General features: G+C 24.5%; 3 protein-coding genes across 7 annotated transcripts in view; 1 reads left to right on the top strand and 2 right to left on the bottom strand.

Moving 5' to 3' along the window:
• The first annotated feature begins 2,063 nt into the window (after positions 1 to 2,063).
• LOC126896855 (procollagen-lysine,2-oxoglutarate 5-dioxygenase) lies at positions 2,064 to 12,014 on the top strand. Of its 5 annotated transcripts, none has more exons than XR_007701971.1 (16): positions 2,064 to 2,328; positions 3,821 to 3,909; positions 3,980 to 4,113; positions 4,178 to 4,347; positions 5,351 to 5,527; positions 5,595 to 5,794; positions 5,861 to 5,992; positions 6,062 to 6,180; positions 6,249 to 6,350; positions 7,484 to 7,609; positions 9,641 to 9,779; positions 9,867 to 10,049; positions 10,108 to 10,212; positions 10,520 to 10,713; positions 10,841 to 10,990; positions 11,486 to 11,614. XR_007701971.1 is itself a non-coding variant. In XM_050669986.1 (16 exons), the coding sequence occupies exons 1-16, from the start codon at positions 2,247 to 2,249 to the stop codon at positions 11,841 to 11,843; spliced, it is 2,193 nt and encodes a 730-aa protein (XP_050525943.1). In that variant the 5' UTR covers positions 2,065 to 2,246; the 3' UTR covers positions 11,844 to 12,014. The 5 variants fall into 5 exon arrangements, 3 of the variants coding, with proteins under 3 accessions (XP_050525943.1, XP_050525945.1, XP_050525944.1); XM_050669986.1 differs by lacking the exon at positions 10,520 to 10,713 and adding an exon at positions 11,688 to 12,014 and having other exon boundaries at positions 2,065 to 2,328; XM_050669987.1 differs by lacking the exon at positions 10,841 to 10,990 and adding an exon at positions 11,688 to 12,014 and having other exon boundaries at positions 2,068 to 2,328; positions 10,520 to 10,666.
• LOC126896857 (immunoglobulin domain-containing protein oig-4-like) lies at positions 8,308 to 9,246 on the bottom strand. Its single transcript, XM_050669990.1, has 3 exons — positions 9,078 to 9,246; positions 8,862 to 9,011; positions 8,308 to 8,633 (listed from the first exon to the last, which is right to left on the bottom strand). Exons 1-3 carry the CDS (start codon positions 9,222 to 9,224, stop codon positions 8,472 to 8,474), a joined length of 459 nt encoding a protein of 152 aa, XP_050525947.1. The 5' UTR covers positions 9,225 to 9,246; the 3' UTR covers positions 8,308 to 8,471.
• Positions 12,015 to 14,410: 2,396 nt separating the features above from the next.
• LOC126896856 (zwei Ig domain protein zig-8-like) overlaps positions 14,411 to 18,280 on the bottom strand; it is a 122,456-nt gene continuing 118,586 nt past the window's right edge. The window contains exons 6-8 of the mRNA XM_050669989.1: positions 16,264 to 16,391; positions 15,983 to 16,151; positions 14,411 to 15,087 (exon numbers count right to left, since the gene is read on the bottom strand). Of these exons, the coding sequence (XP_050525946.1) occupies positions 14,975 to 15,087; positions 15,983 to 16,151; positions 16,264 to 16,391 (410 nt within the window). The 3' untranslated portion in view covers positions 14,411 to 14,974. The remainder of the gene's footprint in view (positions 15,088 to 15,982; positions 16,152 to 16,263; positions 16,392 to 18,280) is intronic.

Genomic DNA, 18,280 nt, shown 5'->3' with positions numbered 1-18,280 from the left:
AAAAATGCTATGATATAACATTTATCTTAACTTTAATTTAAGATGGCGTCATATATAGAATAATACGATTTTATGCATATTTTGTGCGGGACAATTTTATTTGATCTATATTGATGCTAGTGTTTCAAAACTTTTACCAAACTGCAAAGAAGAAAATTATCTGTGAAAAATCAAAGATTTGGTGACAAAACAACTTGATAAAAATTTTCTCGCACGAAAAAAATTGAATTTTTATCTATCCGTAGTGGCATTTATAACGTGACGAATATCCTGTTAAGCGGCGGTAACCGATTGCCCTCACTCTTCAACTACTCCCTCGATCATGTTCAAAACCAGTTATTTTTTACTTTGTTATCGAAACACTGGGTTACCATTTAGTAGTCACTTATCTGAATTTATAAAAACAACATTATTGACAGATGATAGGACTTAAATTTTAATTTTACCGTGTTTATTTTTACCATAGAGTTACTCTATGATTTTTACACGTAAATATTATGAAAATATTTATTGATCGGAAATCTGTCAGAAATTTGCATGGAGTTTTTTTTTTGTAACATCAGAAAACATACTTGTTACAAATATGAGTCGATAGCATAAATTTTATTTGAGGGCGACAAGACCGTCCTTTTAGTAGCTGATTTTTTAGTAGTCAACAAAAATAAACGCCATTTCACATTTATCAAAAAAATCAAAAATCGCTTTATCATATATAATTTTTCCACAATTTCGTTAAAATTCAATTTCTAAAGAATCATTATTGATGACAAACCTTAAATTAAATTATTGTGATTAATTTTACGTTTACATTTAAATTGCTTATAAATATTTATTGTTAGTCATTTATAGACTAAATGTTTATTTTATTTTATTAACAGTCTTTTAACATATAATACATACATTAAAGATATCATATGAAAATTTTTAAGTAAAAAAAATTGAAAAAATGTCAAAATTTATTTATTAATAAAAATTGTAATATTTTTAGGGATTTCCTTCATTTACAAAGAATGAGGGAAACTTTTTAAATTTTTGAGGGTAATATTTTCGACTAGATACGATTTGTGATCTTTTGACGTATCGTTGATAGAAATCGGTTCGGTGAGAGCTGAGAAAAAGTGGTAACAGACACAAAAAAAAAAGTAATAGAAATAAAAAAAAAAACACATCAATGTAAAATTAATAGCTTCTCAGTTTCGCATCGAAGCTAATAATAAACATATAGTTTAATATTTTTATTAAACTTTTTAAATTGATGTCAACTTAAAATAAATTAAAAGCTTTCATTTTAGACGAAATTGTCTAAAACAGCAAAAAATATTTTCGTCTTTTAATTACTATAATGATTAATTTTTCAAAAATTAATTTAATTTTTAATAGTAAAATTACTAAATAAAAAATATAAAATTTAAAACTATTATACATCAAATTATTACATTTATGCTGAATTATAGTAAAAGGAATACATTTATAATTATAGCCGATATAAGACATTTTTTTTAGTTAAGGCCAAAAAAATTTTAGGTTGCACTTTTATATTTTTTAGTTTTTTTTTTTAGTGATTATTTAGTAAAACAAAGAAAGTTTAGTTCTATAGCAGAGAAGAGAGGAGAAATTTAGTTGGCCACTCTCCTCCAATGTTTAGGTATAATATAATTTTTCACTTCATATTTTATTTTATTATTTTAGCTCACAAAAAATTCTTCACTATAATTATTAAATGATTTGATAACTATAATCATTAATTAATGATTTATAAAATGTAATTAATAAATTAATATTAATTATTAAACAAAATTAAATAATATTTGCTGAAAAAAAATAAGTGCAAGAGTTGGTTCATTTTAATTACGTATTTAGAAAAGCATTAATACTTAACTATTTTTAAGCAAATTAGCTGTATTTTTCTATAATTCTGTGGACTTACGAATTTATTGTCCGTGATACTGTATAATATACAGACTGTAACTATACAGTATAGGCTTTTCGGTAGGGAGCGTTACTTGGTAAATGTAATCTTATTTTGGTTTTGTGTTTGGTTCTTATCATACGCAACTGTTATATGTATCATGTTACTTAGTATTTCTATCGCAAATTCGTTGGCGGCGGATTTTAGCTTTTGTTTCCATCTCGTACAACGTGTGGTCTATTGATGTTAATTCAATTAACGTTACATTGAGTGTATACTGATCACTAGACTTTAGTGAACAATATTAAAATGTGTAGATGAATTTTTGAAAATCAAAATGAGATTATTGACTTTTTTTTTTGTGCTTTCTGCATTATTGGCATCGAATTTCGTGTGTGGCCTTACCGCAAATGATCTCAGTGAGTAATTTTATTCTAAAATCATTCTTTATGTTTTGATGTCTGAATTTTATTTCTCTATACAAATTTTACTAATTTAATTAATTATCAAAATAATCACTTAAAAAATTTTTAAGCTGCGTAACTTTTGAGATACATTTGTTAAAAGAAAATGTTAAATATTTTTTTCATTTAAATAGTAAAATTAAAAAAGAATTGTCTTAAATTGAACTCCATCAATTTGATTTACCACTTTTATAGAGAACTCTTTGCTTTTAATATATTTTATTATATATTAATAAATCTTTTAATATATATAAAAGAACTCTTTTAATATATTAGATTATTATAATATTGAGAACTAGTATATTAAAATAATTTATGTATCTTATTTTCCCTCTGAAATTATAAAGACTGCAATGTGTTCTTTAAAATATATACTTTTAGAAATATAAGAAAATTTGTGACTTAAATAATTTGTTTATTAAAAAGGTAGTATTCATATCATTCAATTTAAGTCTTACAAGTGTATAGGTGCTTAAGTTGAAGTAAAGACAAAAACTTTATCTGGCTATAATTATTTTTTGTTTGGTTTTCCAAATTACTGCTATTTCTTAAACAAATTATATACAAAGCTTGAATTTAAATAAAAAAAAAACATATTTAATATAAAATTACATACAACATACTACATAGATATATATATTTAAACTCGACAAATATAATTGTTTTAATCTAGAATTTTATGCATAAATAGAGTTTGTTAACCATAATTTACTGAATAAATATTAACTTAAATTTATAAAATAAGAAAATATTTTCAAATTTAATTTCTATAGCTCATTATTAAAGGAAAAAATATTAGTAATTTAATATTAGTTAATATAACTAATATATTGATTACAAACACACTTATATATATAAATCTTCATTTTGAGTCAAATTTATTTTAATCCCTTGTTTAACAACTTTATTGTCAATAAATTATAGTGGTGTTTTGAATTATTCTGACATTTTTCATAAGAGAAAGCTCTATATCATAATTTACATTTAATTTTGCTCACTGAAAAACAATAACTTTTTTTTGTAAATTTTTATTCAAGAACTATTTAAATGTTTCCAGAGTATTTAATGTGTATTTCCTGTTGATTTTTTTATCATTATTCTTGGCTGAGGTCAATAGGAAATGTCAATAATGCCATTTATGTATTATTGAATTATTTATGATAATGAACATGTTAGCATTTTGGAGATATATTTTTTTAATTATATAAATTAATTATATGTTTTTACTTTTTATAACATTTATTAAGTACCTTTATCAAACTTGAAGCTAATTAAATAAGTAAAATTTATTATTTTAATTATTCTATATTATTTTAAAAATACATTAATGATATTGTATTGTGTTTAATGTCTGAGAATATATGCACATTGAACTTAAGTTCTACTATATATTAAATTTAAAATATAATAATTATAAATTTAATATGAATTTGTCTGTTTTATTTAGATTTGCTTGTTCTCACAGTTGCATCTGAAAAAACTGATGGACTTAAGCGTTTTATTCGCTCCAGTAATCTATATAATATCAAAACAAAAGTAAGTTTAATTGCTTTATAAATGCAATCTTAAAATCAAATATATTTAACAGTTTCTGTATTGTATATAGATTCTTGGTTTGGATAAACCATGGTTGGGTGGTAACATGAAAAGTGTGGGCGGTGGATATAAGCTTAACTTATTTCTAGAAGCCCTAAAGCCTTACAAAGATGATAACAATTTGGCAATTTTATTGACTGATGCGTAAAGAATTTAGAAAATATTTAAAATTAAATTAAAATTATTTAATTAATTTTTAATATTTTAGGTATGATGTAGTGTTATTAGCGGATAGCCAGACAATATTGAATAAGTTTATTGATTTTAATGCCTCAATAGTAATAGGAGCAGAAAAAAGTTGTTGGCCTGACATAAAACTAGCTGAACAGTATCCTTCAATTGAATCTGTTGATGGCTATAAATTTATTAATTCAGGAGGTTTGATTTTTTTAGCATAATGTTAGCAGAAATGGTTGCACGACCACATCATTTTTTTCTTAAATTTTCAGGTTTTATTCTTTATTTTATAATTAGATTAAAACAATTTTTTTATTTTTATGACCTTCCCACTTCAATGTAAAAAATGTTAAAAATAGCCAGAATGTTAAAAAATACACATATTATTTAATATTGACTTAATCGTTATTATTACTTATTATCGTAACATATTACATATACAATAATATATTGAACAATTACAAAAGTATAGTTTGAAAACAACAATAAACTATCATTAAATTATTTGATTTTAAGTGGATTTTTACTGATTTTCTAATGCTAAATTTTACATGTTAAACTTTTTTTCTCAAACTTCAAATTTTTATGATGTATTAAGCAGATATATAGCTAAAAAATTAAAAAAAATATTTTTTGAATTTAGGTCCCCCAACAAAGAATAAATCTATTTTTATAAAATTTCTAACTTTATAGGCCTCTAAATCCCAAGAATATTGTTTTAAATATTTGAAATTTAGTTGAAACGTAGATTATAAACTATACAATACCACATTTGAAAATCAGTATAAAAATAATAACTTTTTAATGGTTTTAAGTGACCTCAAAAACGCTAATTTTCACAAAAATATGCTATTTTTAAAAAGTCATTAAAACTAGAATTTCACGTAATTTTTTTTTTAATGTAAAATCTAAGTTATAATAATGCTAAATCTAAAATTTTAATTTGATTAAGTCAATATTGAATAATTGGTATATTTTTTAATGTTCTGGCTATTTTTAACATTCTTACATTGAAATAGCCATAAAAGTGGGAAGGTCATAAAAAAAAAAAATTGTTATAAAATAATTATAGCATAAAGAATAAATCTTGAAAATTTAAGAAAAAAATTAGGTGGTCATGCAACCATTTCTGGATGATATGGCATGGATTGACCCTAACATAATATTTTATGTTAAATAAAAATCTCATATTGATCTGTATTAGGTCTAATAGGATATGCTAGTCAACTATATAAACTTTTGTCAGAAAAAACTATAAAAGATTTAGATGATGATCAATTGCATTTGACAAAATTATACCTAAATTCTGAAATTAGAGATAAATTAAAAATTAAATTAGACAGCCATGCTCTTTTGTTTCAAAATCTTTATGCAGTTGAAGGTGAGTTGAAATTTTTTATATTAATATTGCTAAACAAATATTTTATTAATTATTGTATTTTTATTAGATGATGTGAAACTCAGAGTCATTAATATGTCATATGTATTAGAGAATATAAGATTTAACTCTCATCCAGCTATTGTTCATGGTAATGGATTATCGAAAAATGTTTTAAACAGCTTTACAAACTATATACCAAATATGTGGTCTCCTGAAATTGGATGCAACTCTTGTCAAGATAATAATTTAGATCTTTCAATACTAAATGTTAGTAATTTTTATTTATAAATGAATAATATTTATTAATTTTATGAACAATGTATATATTTGCAGGTGAAAAACTATCCAGTAGTGTTAATATCTATATTTGTTGACAGAGCAACACCATTCTTTGAAGAATTCTTAGAAAAAATTGAAAAAATTGATTATCCTAAAAATAAAATATTTTTATCTTTTTCAGTATTTGTAAGACATGTTTAAAAAATTATGTAAATTATCTTATTACTAATCTTATATTCTGTTCTTTATTCTTAGGTGAGTTATCATAAAAAACAAGTTGATGATTTTATCTCTAGTGTAACAGATCAATACAATGGTACTTTTGTATTCCATAAGACATCTGATGAAATCATTCATTCTCGTCATTTTTCATTGTAAGTATAAATTTTAAAAACTCATAATGGTGTGATAAGAACAATTGTGTATATATAAATTTTTTTAGTTCTTTATGTACCAGTAAATCATGTGATTACATATTTTATGTAGAAAGTGAAGCACACTTGGATAATCCACAAATTTTAAAGATGTTAATTCAGCAAAATAAGTAGGTTTTTTTTTTTAAATTAGTCTTTATTTTAAATATTATGACTCAAGAGTTAATGAATAACAATAGTTGTATAAATCTTTTTCTTTTTCCTTGCCTTTAATATTACTACTTAAGATCGTCCACCCTTACACTAAACTTCCATTTGACATGATCTCAAACATCATCTACGCACACATCAGCTGTTCTCATATCGCATTTAATTATATCCCTCCATCTCCTTTTTGGTCTTCCTCATCCTCTTCTTCCTTCAATATTCATTTTCATAACTGTTCTTACAGTTTGCAATTCCTCTATCGTAATATGACCAAACTATCTAAATCTATTTTCTCTCATCTTATCCATGATTAAGGCTACACTTATACTTCTTCTTAAATGTTTGTTCCTTATCCTATCTTCTAATTTCAAGACTTTGGATGGAAGTAGAAAGAAATATACCAATAATATTAAAATCAAGTGACTATATAAACTTGTAGGATAATATAGGCATATTTTTCCTTGTGAAAATAATAAATTGACTTGTCAACCACTACAGTAAAATTAGAGAATGAGAGTTTACTAGAGAGATAGATAATAAGTCATTAAGTTTAGTGATAGTACGAGAGAAAGAGTTATTAAAAAAATAAGCACTATAAAAGAAATCATCATTATGTTCTGCATAAAAGAGAGAAAAACAGCCAGAAAAAAAAGTATTGTGCACATATAAATATTGAACCAATGGAAGAAGAGTAAAGAAATAAAATTACACAAGAAAAGAGGAGGAGGTATATTAAGGAAATAAAAACAATTGATAAAAATAGGAATATATACAGAATCAAAAGCATCTTTAATATTCATAAATATACTAGAAAAAAATTTTTTTTATAAAAAGTCATAGATAAAAGATGGTAAACAGTCCATAGTACCTAATTTTTTACTATACCTAAAAACGTTATTAGGAAGATAATTTTTTTCTAAAAACCAATCTAAGTAGCATTTGATTATGTATTCAACAATTTTATTGATTGAAGAAGGCAGAAAGCTGGGGGGAGAAATGAGGTTTAGTAATAGGAATAACACGAAAGCTTTGCTAAGAGAAAAGTATTAGGTTATTTTAAAAATTTTAAATTATTCATATTTTTGTTACTTTTTAGAAAAATTATTGCTCCTATGTTGACAAGACCTTTTAAAGCATGGTCTAATTTTTGGGGAGCTTTATCTAAAGAAGGATATTATGCTCGATCATTTGATTACATGGATATTATTAACTATAATAAAACGTAAGTTATATTTTTGTAATACTATATTTATTAATTTTAATAAAATATAAATAAGGACAAAAAAAATCTATCTAATGAAAGAGTAGGTTCTTTTTTTTGGAGATATTTTTTTAAATAACTTAAATTTTGTAATGTATGTGTGACAAATATTTTATTTTGGGTATATTTAGCAAAATTATTATTTTTACACGTATTTTCAATCTTCAAATTTTAATACTACATCTAGTAACATTAGACATTCTTAGAATGGTCCCGATTACTGACCAAGTGAGAAGTTAAGCATGGTTAATAAACTCCCTGCAGAACTTCCTCTAACTACTTAATTACTCATTTTAATGTGTTAAAATCCTTTTCTGGTATCAGCTTTTGTCAACTAGGTAGGGATAAATACTATTTTTATTTTAAAAATTTTTTGATTTTTTAAACTATTTCTATAAATTAATATTTTTTGTTATTAATTATCTTAAAAAAATATTTTTATAGTAATATTTATGTATTTTTTTATGTTAAATAGTTATATTCTTTAGAGTAAGGATAAATAACTTCCTTGTATATTCTTAAGTTTAAAAACAATAAATGTATCACATAAATTTAATAATGAATTATATTAATACAATCATGATAAATATCTTAATAATATATTTTATAATACAAATATTATATAAATATAATATATATAAAATCTAAAATTTAACATGATTAATATTAGTATTGTACATACAATTTTGTGTATAGACGTTTTTTTTAGGAGAATGCTATATTTATAATTAAATTAACATAAAACAATATAACTGCGATTTTTAATCTACTAAATCCAATTCATGAATATTATTTAATATTAAAAAAATATATAAAATGCATTCTATGATTCAAATGCTATACTAAAATCTGTCTTAAAGCTTCTTCTATCTATGCTGTAATTATTATCTGCAGAGCATTCATAAACTCCAGCATCCATTTGTGTTCCTGGATCAATTTCTAATTTTGATTTTATTCTATCCTGTCCTAATTTCCATTCATGTACCTTAAAATAAAAAAGCATTTTTCTTAAATCTAAAGTATTTAAATTTTACATTTTGATAGTTTGTATTCCTAACTTATGATTCTTTGAAATATGTAATTTGATAATAATATTATTTATATTATATTATTATATTTGATAATAATAATATTTGATTTATGTAATGTAATTAAATAAAAAAATTTTAATTTTAACTTTCATGATAAAAAAAAAGTTAATTTTTATATTTACATGATGGTTATAATGGTAGTATAATTCAACACCGTCTTTAAACCAGGTGATTTGTGGTCTTGGGTTACCTCTAGCAACACAAACAAACACTATTTTATGTCCAAGAACATATTCATAGTCAAAATGTGATGCCATGATAATTTTAGCTCCCTATTAAACAGTTTTACCAAAAAAATGGTTACAATAAATGTGTAGTTTTATAATGAAAATGATTACATCATTGTGATTGTAGTATTGATCCGATTCTGGGTCTCTATATTTGCCTGTGATTGGTAATCCAATTTGAATTTTATTTTTTGATCTATTTCTTCCTCGTCCTCGTTTGCTATTTACTTCAGTTATAACCGATATGAACAACACCATTAAAAATATTTTAATTTTAGAGTTTANCTATTTACTTCAGTTATAACCGATATGAACAACACCATTAAAAATATTTTAATTTTAGAGTTTATTAAAAACATTTCCTGGATATTAAAAAAAATATATATATATTTTATAAATATTTCTTAAAATTATTACCTTTTTTTTGATTTTTGAAATTATTTTGTACCTAAAAATGAAATTTTACTCAGTATATTTTTGTTTTTTGAATTGCCCATGTATAACTAGTTGCAACAATAATCAACTCAGTGTAATAACTATCATTGTGCTGGTCCTATTAAATAGTCAATTAAATACCACTTCCTATTGTTGTAGTAGTCAATAAATTCCCCTTTTTCTATGATACGTAGAATGTATTTATTGCCAAAAATAAATAGGTACTATTATTATTATAGTGGAGTGTGGAATGTACCATATATATCAACCTGTTATTTAATGAACGGAAAAATAGTGGAAAGCATGAGTGCTAGGCCTTCCTACAAAAAAGATAATATGGATTATGATATGGCGTTCTGCAAATCTCTTAGAGAAAAAGTAATTCTTGGTTCTTGAAATTCAATTGTTTTATTTTGAAAAAATATTTAAAGATTTAATTGTTATGGTCTTAATCAATACTTTTAGGGTGTTTTTATGTATGTGGATAATAGGTACACTTATGGACATCTAATTGATTCAATCACATTTAACATTTCATTAAAAAATCCAGAGATGTATCAATTATTTGATAATCGATATGACTGGGAACAACGTTATATTCATCCAGATTATATGGAAAATTTCAATCCTGAAAAATCGCCTGCAGAAGTAATTATTAAGTATTATATCAAGCTAAGTAGTACATTTATTTAAATTCTTTTAACAGCCATGCCCTGATGTATTTTGGTTCCCAATTGTTTCTGAGCAATTTTGTCAAGAATTCATAGAGATTATGGAAAACTATGGCCAATGGTCTGATGGCACAAATAATGTGAGTTTAAGTTTTTTAACCTTGAGTGACATGCACAAGATAATTATTTACCTCAGACAATTTTTAATATTTTATAAGTTGTTTGTTGTTCTTAAATAATATAGTTAAAAAGATACTTTATAATTTGTAATTTAATAGTATACAAAAAGTAATCAATAAAAATTGAATAATGTAAAGAAAAAAGTTTACCTCACGCAAGCAACAATATGGCGGCCACAATAATAAACAATATACTGAACGTGTCACTAAAGGTTAATAAATATTATGTAAGAAATTTGATAGGTATTTTTAATAAAAAAAATTAAAGGATATTCGTCTAAAAACTGGCTATGAAGCGGTGCCAACCAGAGACATACACATGAATCAAGTTGGACTAGAAAATCATTGGCTTGAATTTCTAAAATCTTATGTATCTCCATTACAACAGAATATCTTTATTGGTTACAATCATGACGTATGTGGGAATATTGAAAAAATAATCAAGTTAAAGTTACATAGCATGTGTGTGTTCTCTGCTTATTACTTAACCCTTAATATAATTTACAATAAATAAATGTTTATTTAATAGTTTTTAAGTTAATGTTGACATAAATAATATAACATACTGCATGGTAATAACAAATCATAGGATCCTAGATTGGATACTGGATATGAAGCTGTCCCAACTAGAGATATTCATATGAAACAAGTTGGGTTGCATTATGTTTGGCTTAAATTCTTAAAATTGTATGTTTCCAAATTGCAAGAGCATGTTTTTCTTGGCTATTACTCAGATGGAGTAAGCTGCTTTTTAATATATTTTATTTAATAGTATTTCAATTGTTTAAGTTTAAACTGTAGATATATTTCATGCTTGTTTAACTAACAAATAATTGCTTATTGATTTTTTTTTTAATTGTGTCTAAGATGAAAAAAAATTTGTATATATATAGGTGATCAAAATCTAGTAAACAAGTAATTTTCTCAAAAACTACAATAATATGTTATACTTTTTTTTTTATCTCATCAGGGATATACAACTTTAAATTCAATTTTATTATGTAGGAACTCCTTTTTTTTGATGAAAACAATTATTTAATTACATATTAATGTAGAGTTTATTTAACCAAATATTTTTTCTCTTTATAGAAATAAAAATTTTCAATAGTTTTTCAGAAAATGAGTGTACTACTAGATTTTGATTCTTCTATATATATTTGTCTTGCTTAAAGACTAATAGATTTACATAATAATAAATTGTAAAGCTATTTTATTAATTTTTTTCTATATTTAGCCTCCTCGTTCTATTATGAATTTTGTTGTAAAGTATAATCCAAACGGTCAAGCATCATTGAGGCCCCATCATGATTCATCAACTTATACTATTAACATTGCTCTAAATAAGCCTGGAATTGATTATCATGTAAGTTGCTTAAAATTAATAAAAAAGTAGTTTTTATGTAGTAAACATGTTAATGTAGTAAACATTATATTAGGGTGGTGGATGTCATTTCCTAAGATACAAATGTAAAGTGACTGATATGAAAGTAGGTTGGATGTTAATGCATCCAGGAAGATTGACTCATTATCATGAAGGACTAGAAGTAATTAATGGTACTAGATACATTATGATATCATTTGTAGACCCTTAACCTCATGTTTTACACTTTTTATTCTAATATTTTAACTTATATTTGTGTATCACTTCTTTATGAATTTTATTACTTTAATTTATTCTATCAATAATTGATATACTACTACTTATTTTGTTGTTAAACTATGTTTTTGTATTGATTTTTATAAACATTTTTATGAGCATACAAGGACTGTTTATTTTTTTTTTAATTGCATTTTCCTCCTCAGAAAATTAAATAAATATATTTTATATTTATTTTGTGTAGTTAATAAATCACTTGTTGAGCATTGAAAAATACTGTAATTTCTATTATAGAAAGAAAGAAAATGTTGTATTTAATGTAGTAATAATTTTCATGTTGTCAATATTAATAATATTACCTTAAAACAATCTATAAAAAAATACAGTATATTGGGTAAATGTATGTTTATTAATATTTTTATAACACATCCAACAAATGTTATTTAGATATCCAAACAGACATAGAATTCTGTACATTAATAAAATTATTTACAAATATTAATTATAGGAATTAAACTTTACTGATTTACAAAAGTTTTACAAAAAGATTTCCATTGTTTAATGTACCACTTATATAGTGATACATTACATATAGTTAAAACTATACATAAAACACTTATTAAATGTTTGTGGAAATTTTTTTTTTTATTATTATAAATAAATAAAAATAACAATTTTGTTTTGGTAACTTAACTATGTAATATTATACAATTTAATATTTTTGAAACCTATAACCTGAATAAAGTTCAAAATTTGAGACTATAATTTTTTAAAAGTAAAAATCACGTTATTTTAATTTGAATGTGTAATAAATTATAACAATGTTTATTAGATATCACTAAATATTTTTTAAAAGTGACAACAGAAACATTCCACCCAAAAATTATAGTTTAATGATAATAGTTTAGTCTAAAGTAAATTATATTGGAGGTGAAATTGAAACTCATAGCTCCTAAGATACTATTTTATCAATTTTATATATTCTTTATAATGGGACTTGTCAAACTACTACTCTTAAAATGTAGATTCCTAAAATGTTAAGATTGAAATGAACTAAAATTTTCATAATGATTCATGTTATTGGGTTCGCTTTTATGACGAAAAAATAAATTAAAATTATAGAAAAAGTATTAATTTTTTTTATTGACTTTTGAGTAAATTATTAAAAAGTGACACATATTGTTATCTGTGTCCCAAATTAAAAAAATTTAATTATTTTATTTGTCTTACATTTTAGCAATATAGAAGTGGTATTAGATTAATTTTCCATTATTTTTTATAAAATTAATTACTATTTTCATTTTTGATTTAGTGTTTTTTCTAGTTAAAGAAAAATAATTATTAAGTAGAATATGTTATGATTTTCATTTACTTGTCTATGCTTAAAATATAAATGGCATTTATTTTTAAGTGACTATAGGTCTTACACTTTTTGTGATATGTTATAAGATAAAGAAGTATAAATATTGCATTACAAATTGTCATTATTTTATACATTTCTAAATTACTTTTAAGACAAATAAACAAAATGAAAATAATTCTCAAGTTATTTACAAAGTGTTTAAGTAATTTTTAATATATTCATAGGAAATGTATATTTTAGACTTGCCTGTGTTTTATGTATGATTGTTTCCAAATTTTTTAAAAGACATAGTTATTTAGATCTTAATATTGTCAGGGGCATATTTACTTAGAGGCAGTGTAGGCACGTTCCTAAAGAAATAAATTTTTAGGTACTAAAAATATTAATTATATATATTTTTTTAAAACAATGCAAAAAAGGTCGGTATGGCATCGCTCAACCATATGAAGGGCGGCAAATTTTAAGATGACTATATAATGTAAATATGTTAATACGCCCCTGAATATTGTGTTAAAAAGTAATCGTTGCAACGGTATAATGCGTGGTACTAAAAAAAAACCCGTTTTATCGACAAAATGTATTTTCTCCCCACCACAATTGAATTACCTTGCGTCTAATACACTTTATGATACATTACCATTATGTATTAATATGATTTTATTTTACTTTTTAGTTATTTTTTTATGTCATTTTTTGTTATAATTTTATAACTTTTACTTTTAAGTAAAATCGACATAAATTTTGTCTAAAACAAAATGAATTTAATAAAGATTTATAACACGTGAAAATTTTTTTTTTAGTAAATATATTATTTATCATTTTATTGGTACTAACAAATTAGGCGAAATTATTTTTTATTTGTATACTGTTAAAGTTACCATGAAGTTAACATATGATGGTAATTACAAAAATGTACTTAAATTTAATATGATGTAATTGATAAGTACAATTTTATTTTTACAATGTTTTTATTCTTGGTTTTTAATCATTGAAAACACTTAGTGGTTATTATAAATTGTTTTTTTTTAACCAGGACTTAGAATCGGAATAAAGATGAAATATTATTTCAATTCGTTTCAGTGAATTTAACATAATTATGAAAGGTATTAAATAATTTGGCTTGTAATGAATTAAGAATTTATTTTTTAAATCAGAACTTAATAATTATAATCAAAAAGATAGATATTTTTATGATACTATTATTAATATCTTTACTGAAAAAAATTGTCTAGTAAAACAATATATACGTTAAGCGTCTAATATACTTTTTGTTAAATGAATCATAACTTTTTGTGTAATTCAACCATTATTTTTGTCAGAAGAATAAAAAATTGATCAAATTAATAAATATTTTGTATAATTAACAAAAAAAGTTTTAAATAATAAAAAAATGCAATTTGTTTAACAAAGAAATTAATGGACGTATATTGTTGAAAAAATTATTGATTTTATTAAGGATTGTTTTCGGTATTTATAATGATAAGTTGGATAAATTGTTATAAATAAACAATTGGTTTTTCTAGTATATTTCATATTACAATTTTATTTTTAGTGCCAAATCATACTTTAATCGATTTCTTTTAATTTCTAACCCTTATCACTATTAGTAGTGATAAAACTTCAAGTACTCGAGTCCCCGGTTTAACCATTGTTGAGCTTGAGACTTATAAGAGTGAACATAGACTAAATCCTATGACGATAAACTCTATAGATTTTTTTTATTACAAATTGTACATTTTTATTGAAGTCGTTCATAGTCGTAACTATAGATCTCTGGCAGTGAAGATGAGCAAAAGTGGCACTATCATTGCGCTTACAATTGGTGGACATAGTGGAATGCTCCCTTGTCCATGGTGCATTGCGGCTGGATGCTCACCTAGAAAAAATAACATTTGTCATTTTAACTAACAAAACTGAGCGAGTATTAAAGCAAGTTTATGGTTTCCGCAATAGACCTAAGCAAAGTTAAATACACAAGTGCAATTAAAGCTAAACCGTCCTCGTTGTCTCGTGCATTAATTATTTTTGTTATAATTAAGTACTGCAGATATGTTATGAATTATAAATGTCGAGATAAACTGTAAATAATGATCACGAGTGAATTATTTCGAACTAAATGTGTTGATAGAATCGAAGCTTTTAAGGGGTTTTTATACCCCACTATTTTTACTGACTGCATAATAATCTTTAAAGAAAGAATTAAGAGATTAACTGAAGTGTTAGAAGTATGGAAATACTTTTTACGTCCATACTTTATAAGTGAAATTTTACCTGGAAGATCCTCATTATCGATATTAGGTACACTTTAATACTAGAGAACGTAAGCGTTATTTCAATTAATAAAAATGAATTTGTGGTTGGTTTTTTGAAACTAGAATGTGTGTAAAACATTTTATTTAATGTTGGTAAAACATTTAATAAAATGTGAATCGAACTTTCAAAAGATTGCAGAAATATCACCAGAAACGTTTATTCAACGGATGATCCAAAGGAAACAATTTTTGTTGCTCTTTTCGTTGAATGCTGATCTTATGATATATTTACTGTTAGATCGTACACCGTATTTAATACAATAATATATTGATTGTACGTTATATATTGCCCGGATGCGTGTTGTAAATTATTATTATCGCTGTGAGGTGATAATACGGTTATAAAGTATGAACAGACGTGTGGGTATGACTTGCCGCTGCCACCGACTTGGCGGTGACGGCATTAATAAAATGACCGCAGCCTATACATATTTCCAAGTGCAATTTTAAAGCTCGAACCATTTAAAATATGAACCCTGACGGTAGCCGAATTTGCATTTGACGGATCGCAGGAGTAGTAGCCGGTATCTGAAGACGACGCCTTTTGAATTAATAATCTGCTGCTGGTGGTCGATCCTTTTTCCGTTACTAGGCTTATCCCGCCTCGCGGTGAATCGAAATTTATGGGCTGCAAACAAAGCGAAAACATTACATAAAAGTAGAGGTCACAAAATGAATCATTTCCAAAGCTTAATCCAAAAAAAAAAAAGACATTATTCTTAGTTGCATGCGTCGCTCACTTGTTTCTCGTGCGTCCATCCAACTGTGGGTGGCGGTTCTGGGGCGAATTGCACCAAACAGGTGAGGTTTATAGTACTACCCTGGCCAATGTACAACTCTGGACCGCCTATGATTTTGGTAGTGGGTTCTGAAAATGTAACCAGAAAACATAAATTTTATGAATTGATCTTATGAAAAATGAATGAAGTTACGTTTCAATATAAAGTCGTGTTCGCTTAAAACGCCCTCAAAGTTTTAATAGGAAAATTATTCCTAAGTTGGCTATGTGTGATAATTAAGTGTAGTTAACTAGGTCGAGGTTAATGTAATAAAAGTCAATATAAAATAAATTTATGACTAAATATTATAAACCACATCTTGAACAGTTAAATAGCAAATTTTTTAAAGCAAGTTATTTTTACTCATTTTTCAACACCAAAATAGTTTATAATTATAAATAATAAAATATTAATTTTCTCTTTTTATTGTGAAAGTTGTTTTTAAATATTTCTTTAGTTAGTTTAATATTTTTTGTAATAATGTAGGTGCTTTTAAAACTTTTAAAACTACTTATTCAACTTGGATTTTGTGCTGACACTAAGTTTACTAAGTAATATGTGCGCTGTAAATCTCGTCATAAGCATATAAATAAATTTGTTTTGTCGACTGTGCTATTAGCTTATAATTTTATTTGAATATACGGAAATAGAACTGTGTTATTTGATAAATAATATAATTCAAATATTATGATTTTTTATCCTACCCGTCACAACATTATAGCCACTCAAATGTACGTTAATTTTTTTTTAAGATGACACGGAATTTTATGGACTATGTTAAAGACCGTACTTATCAAATAAGTTCATCTGATAAATACCTTTGGACGGGTTGATATTTTTAAAAGTGGTAGGCACTGAATATTTTCACAGCGTCCGTTACAAGTTTTCATAGCTAAAAAATTCAGCTTCGAGTATGTATTAGTATAAATTTAAGCGTCCTAAGTTACATAACTGTTATTGTTTGACGATTTCAACATTAGAAATAAGGGTGAATTTCGTAAATTCTAATTGAAGTTTCGTTTAGTAGACAGTTCTAGTAGATACGACATCTTGAAGTTAAGTTATTAAAAATCTATTAATAAAATATGCGTATAAAATGATTATTAAAAGTTGTAATGATATAATTAAATTTTAAAGATTAAATTAGTCAACGGTAAATTTATTTTAAATTATCATAAATGTTTTTACTACTGAATACTTTTTAATAGAAAAGTATACAATTTTTTACTTAATTCCATCGTTTTATTGATTTATGATGTATTTTTTTTGACAGTGGAGATATACATTACATTATTTTTTATTTTTAACTACGTATTTTTTAGTTTTTGTATAGAAATTAAAAAAAAAAAAGACTTATTTTACTGAAAATAAAATAGAAACGCTTTAATTGATTTTTTTTAGTCCTTATTACGGAATTCCCACTTGTTATAAATTTGGCGGTAAGGCAATTTTCGCCCCAGAGGTCGTATTTATGTAATAAGAATAAACTTTTTTGATTATTCATTACCTTTTTTTTAATGTCTTTAATTATTAAACGTTTTAAAATAGCATGTACAGTTTTAGTACATCAATAGCTTATACTTAAGGTCTAAGCAATTAAAAAACTAGCCCAGGCCAGTTTTATACACTGTTAACAAATATTTACTACCATTTACAGATGCATATCAATTATTGTCAATTATCGGATTACCGGTCAACAGTGTATAACTATACTCAAAGAATCTTTGAATTATTATATAAACGAACAAAGTTTTACAAAAAGATTGAAACGCTATAAATTAAAAAAAAACCCAGCACAGGGGGGTCGCGGCACAGTGGTGACGTGGCATAGTTGGATCAAGTAAATGATATCTGACAGTGATTAAAATCACTATCAAAAATAAACGCTTCGATGCAAATCTTTAGATAGTGTTTAATTTTAAAAAAATTGGTGTTTTATTCCAAAAGCTACTTGATCTGCTGGTTCCTTATTAATATC

Source organism: Daktulosphaira vitifoliae, unplaced genomic scaffold, assembly GCF_025091365.1.
Source record: "Daktulosphaira vitifoliae isolate Bord-2020 unplaced genomic scaffold, ASM2509136v1 Scaffold_1, whole genome shotgun sequence".
Classification (NCBI taxonomy): domain Eukaryota; kingdom Metazoa; phylum Arthropoda; class Insecta; order Hemiptera; family Phylloxeridae; genus Daktulosphaira; species Daktulosphaira vitifoliae.
This window is presented reverse-complemented; position numbering and strand designations above follow the sequence as displayed.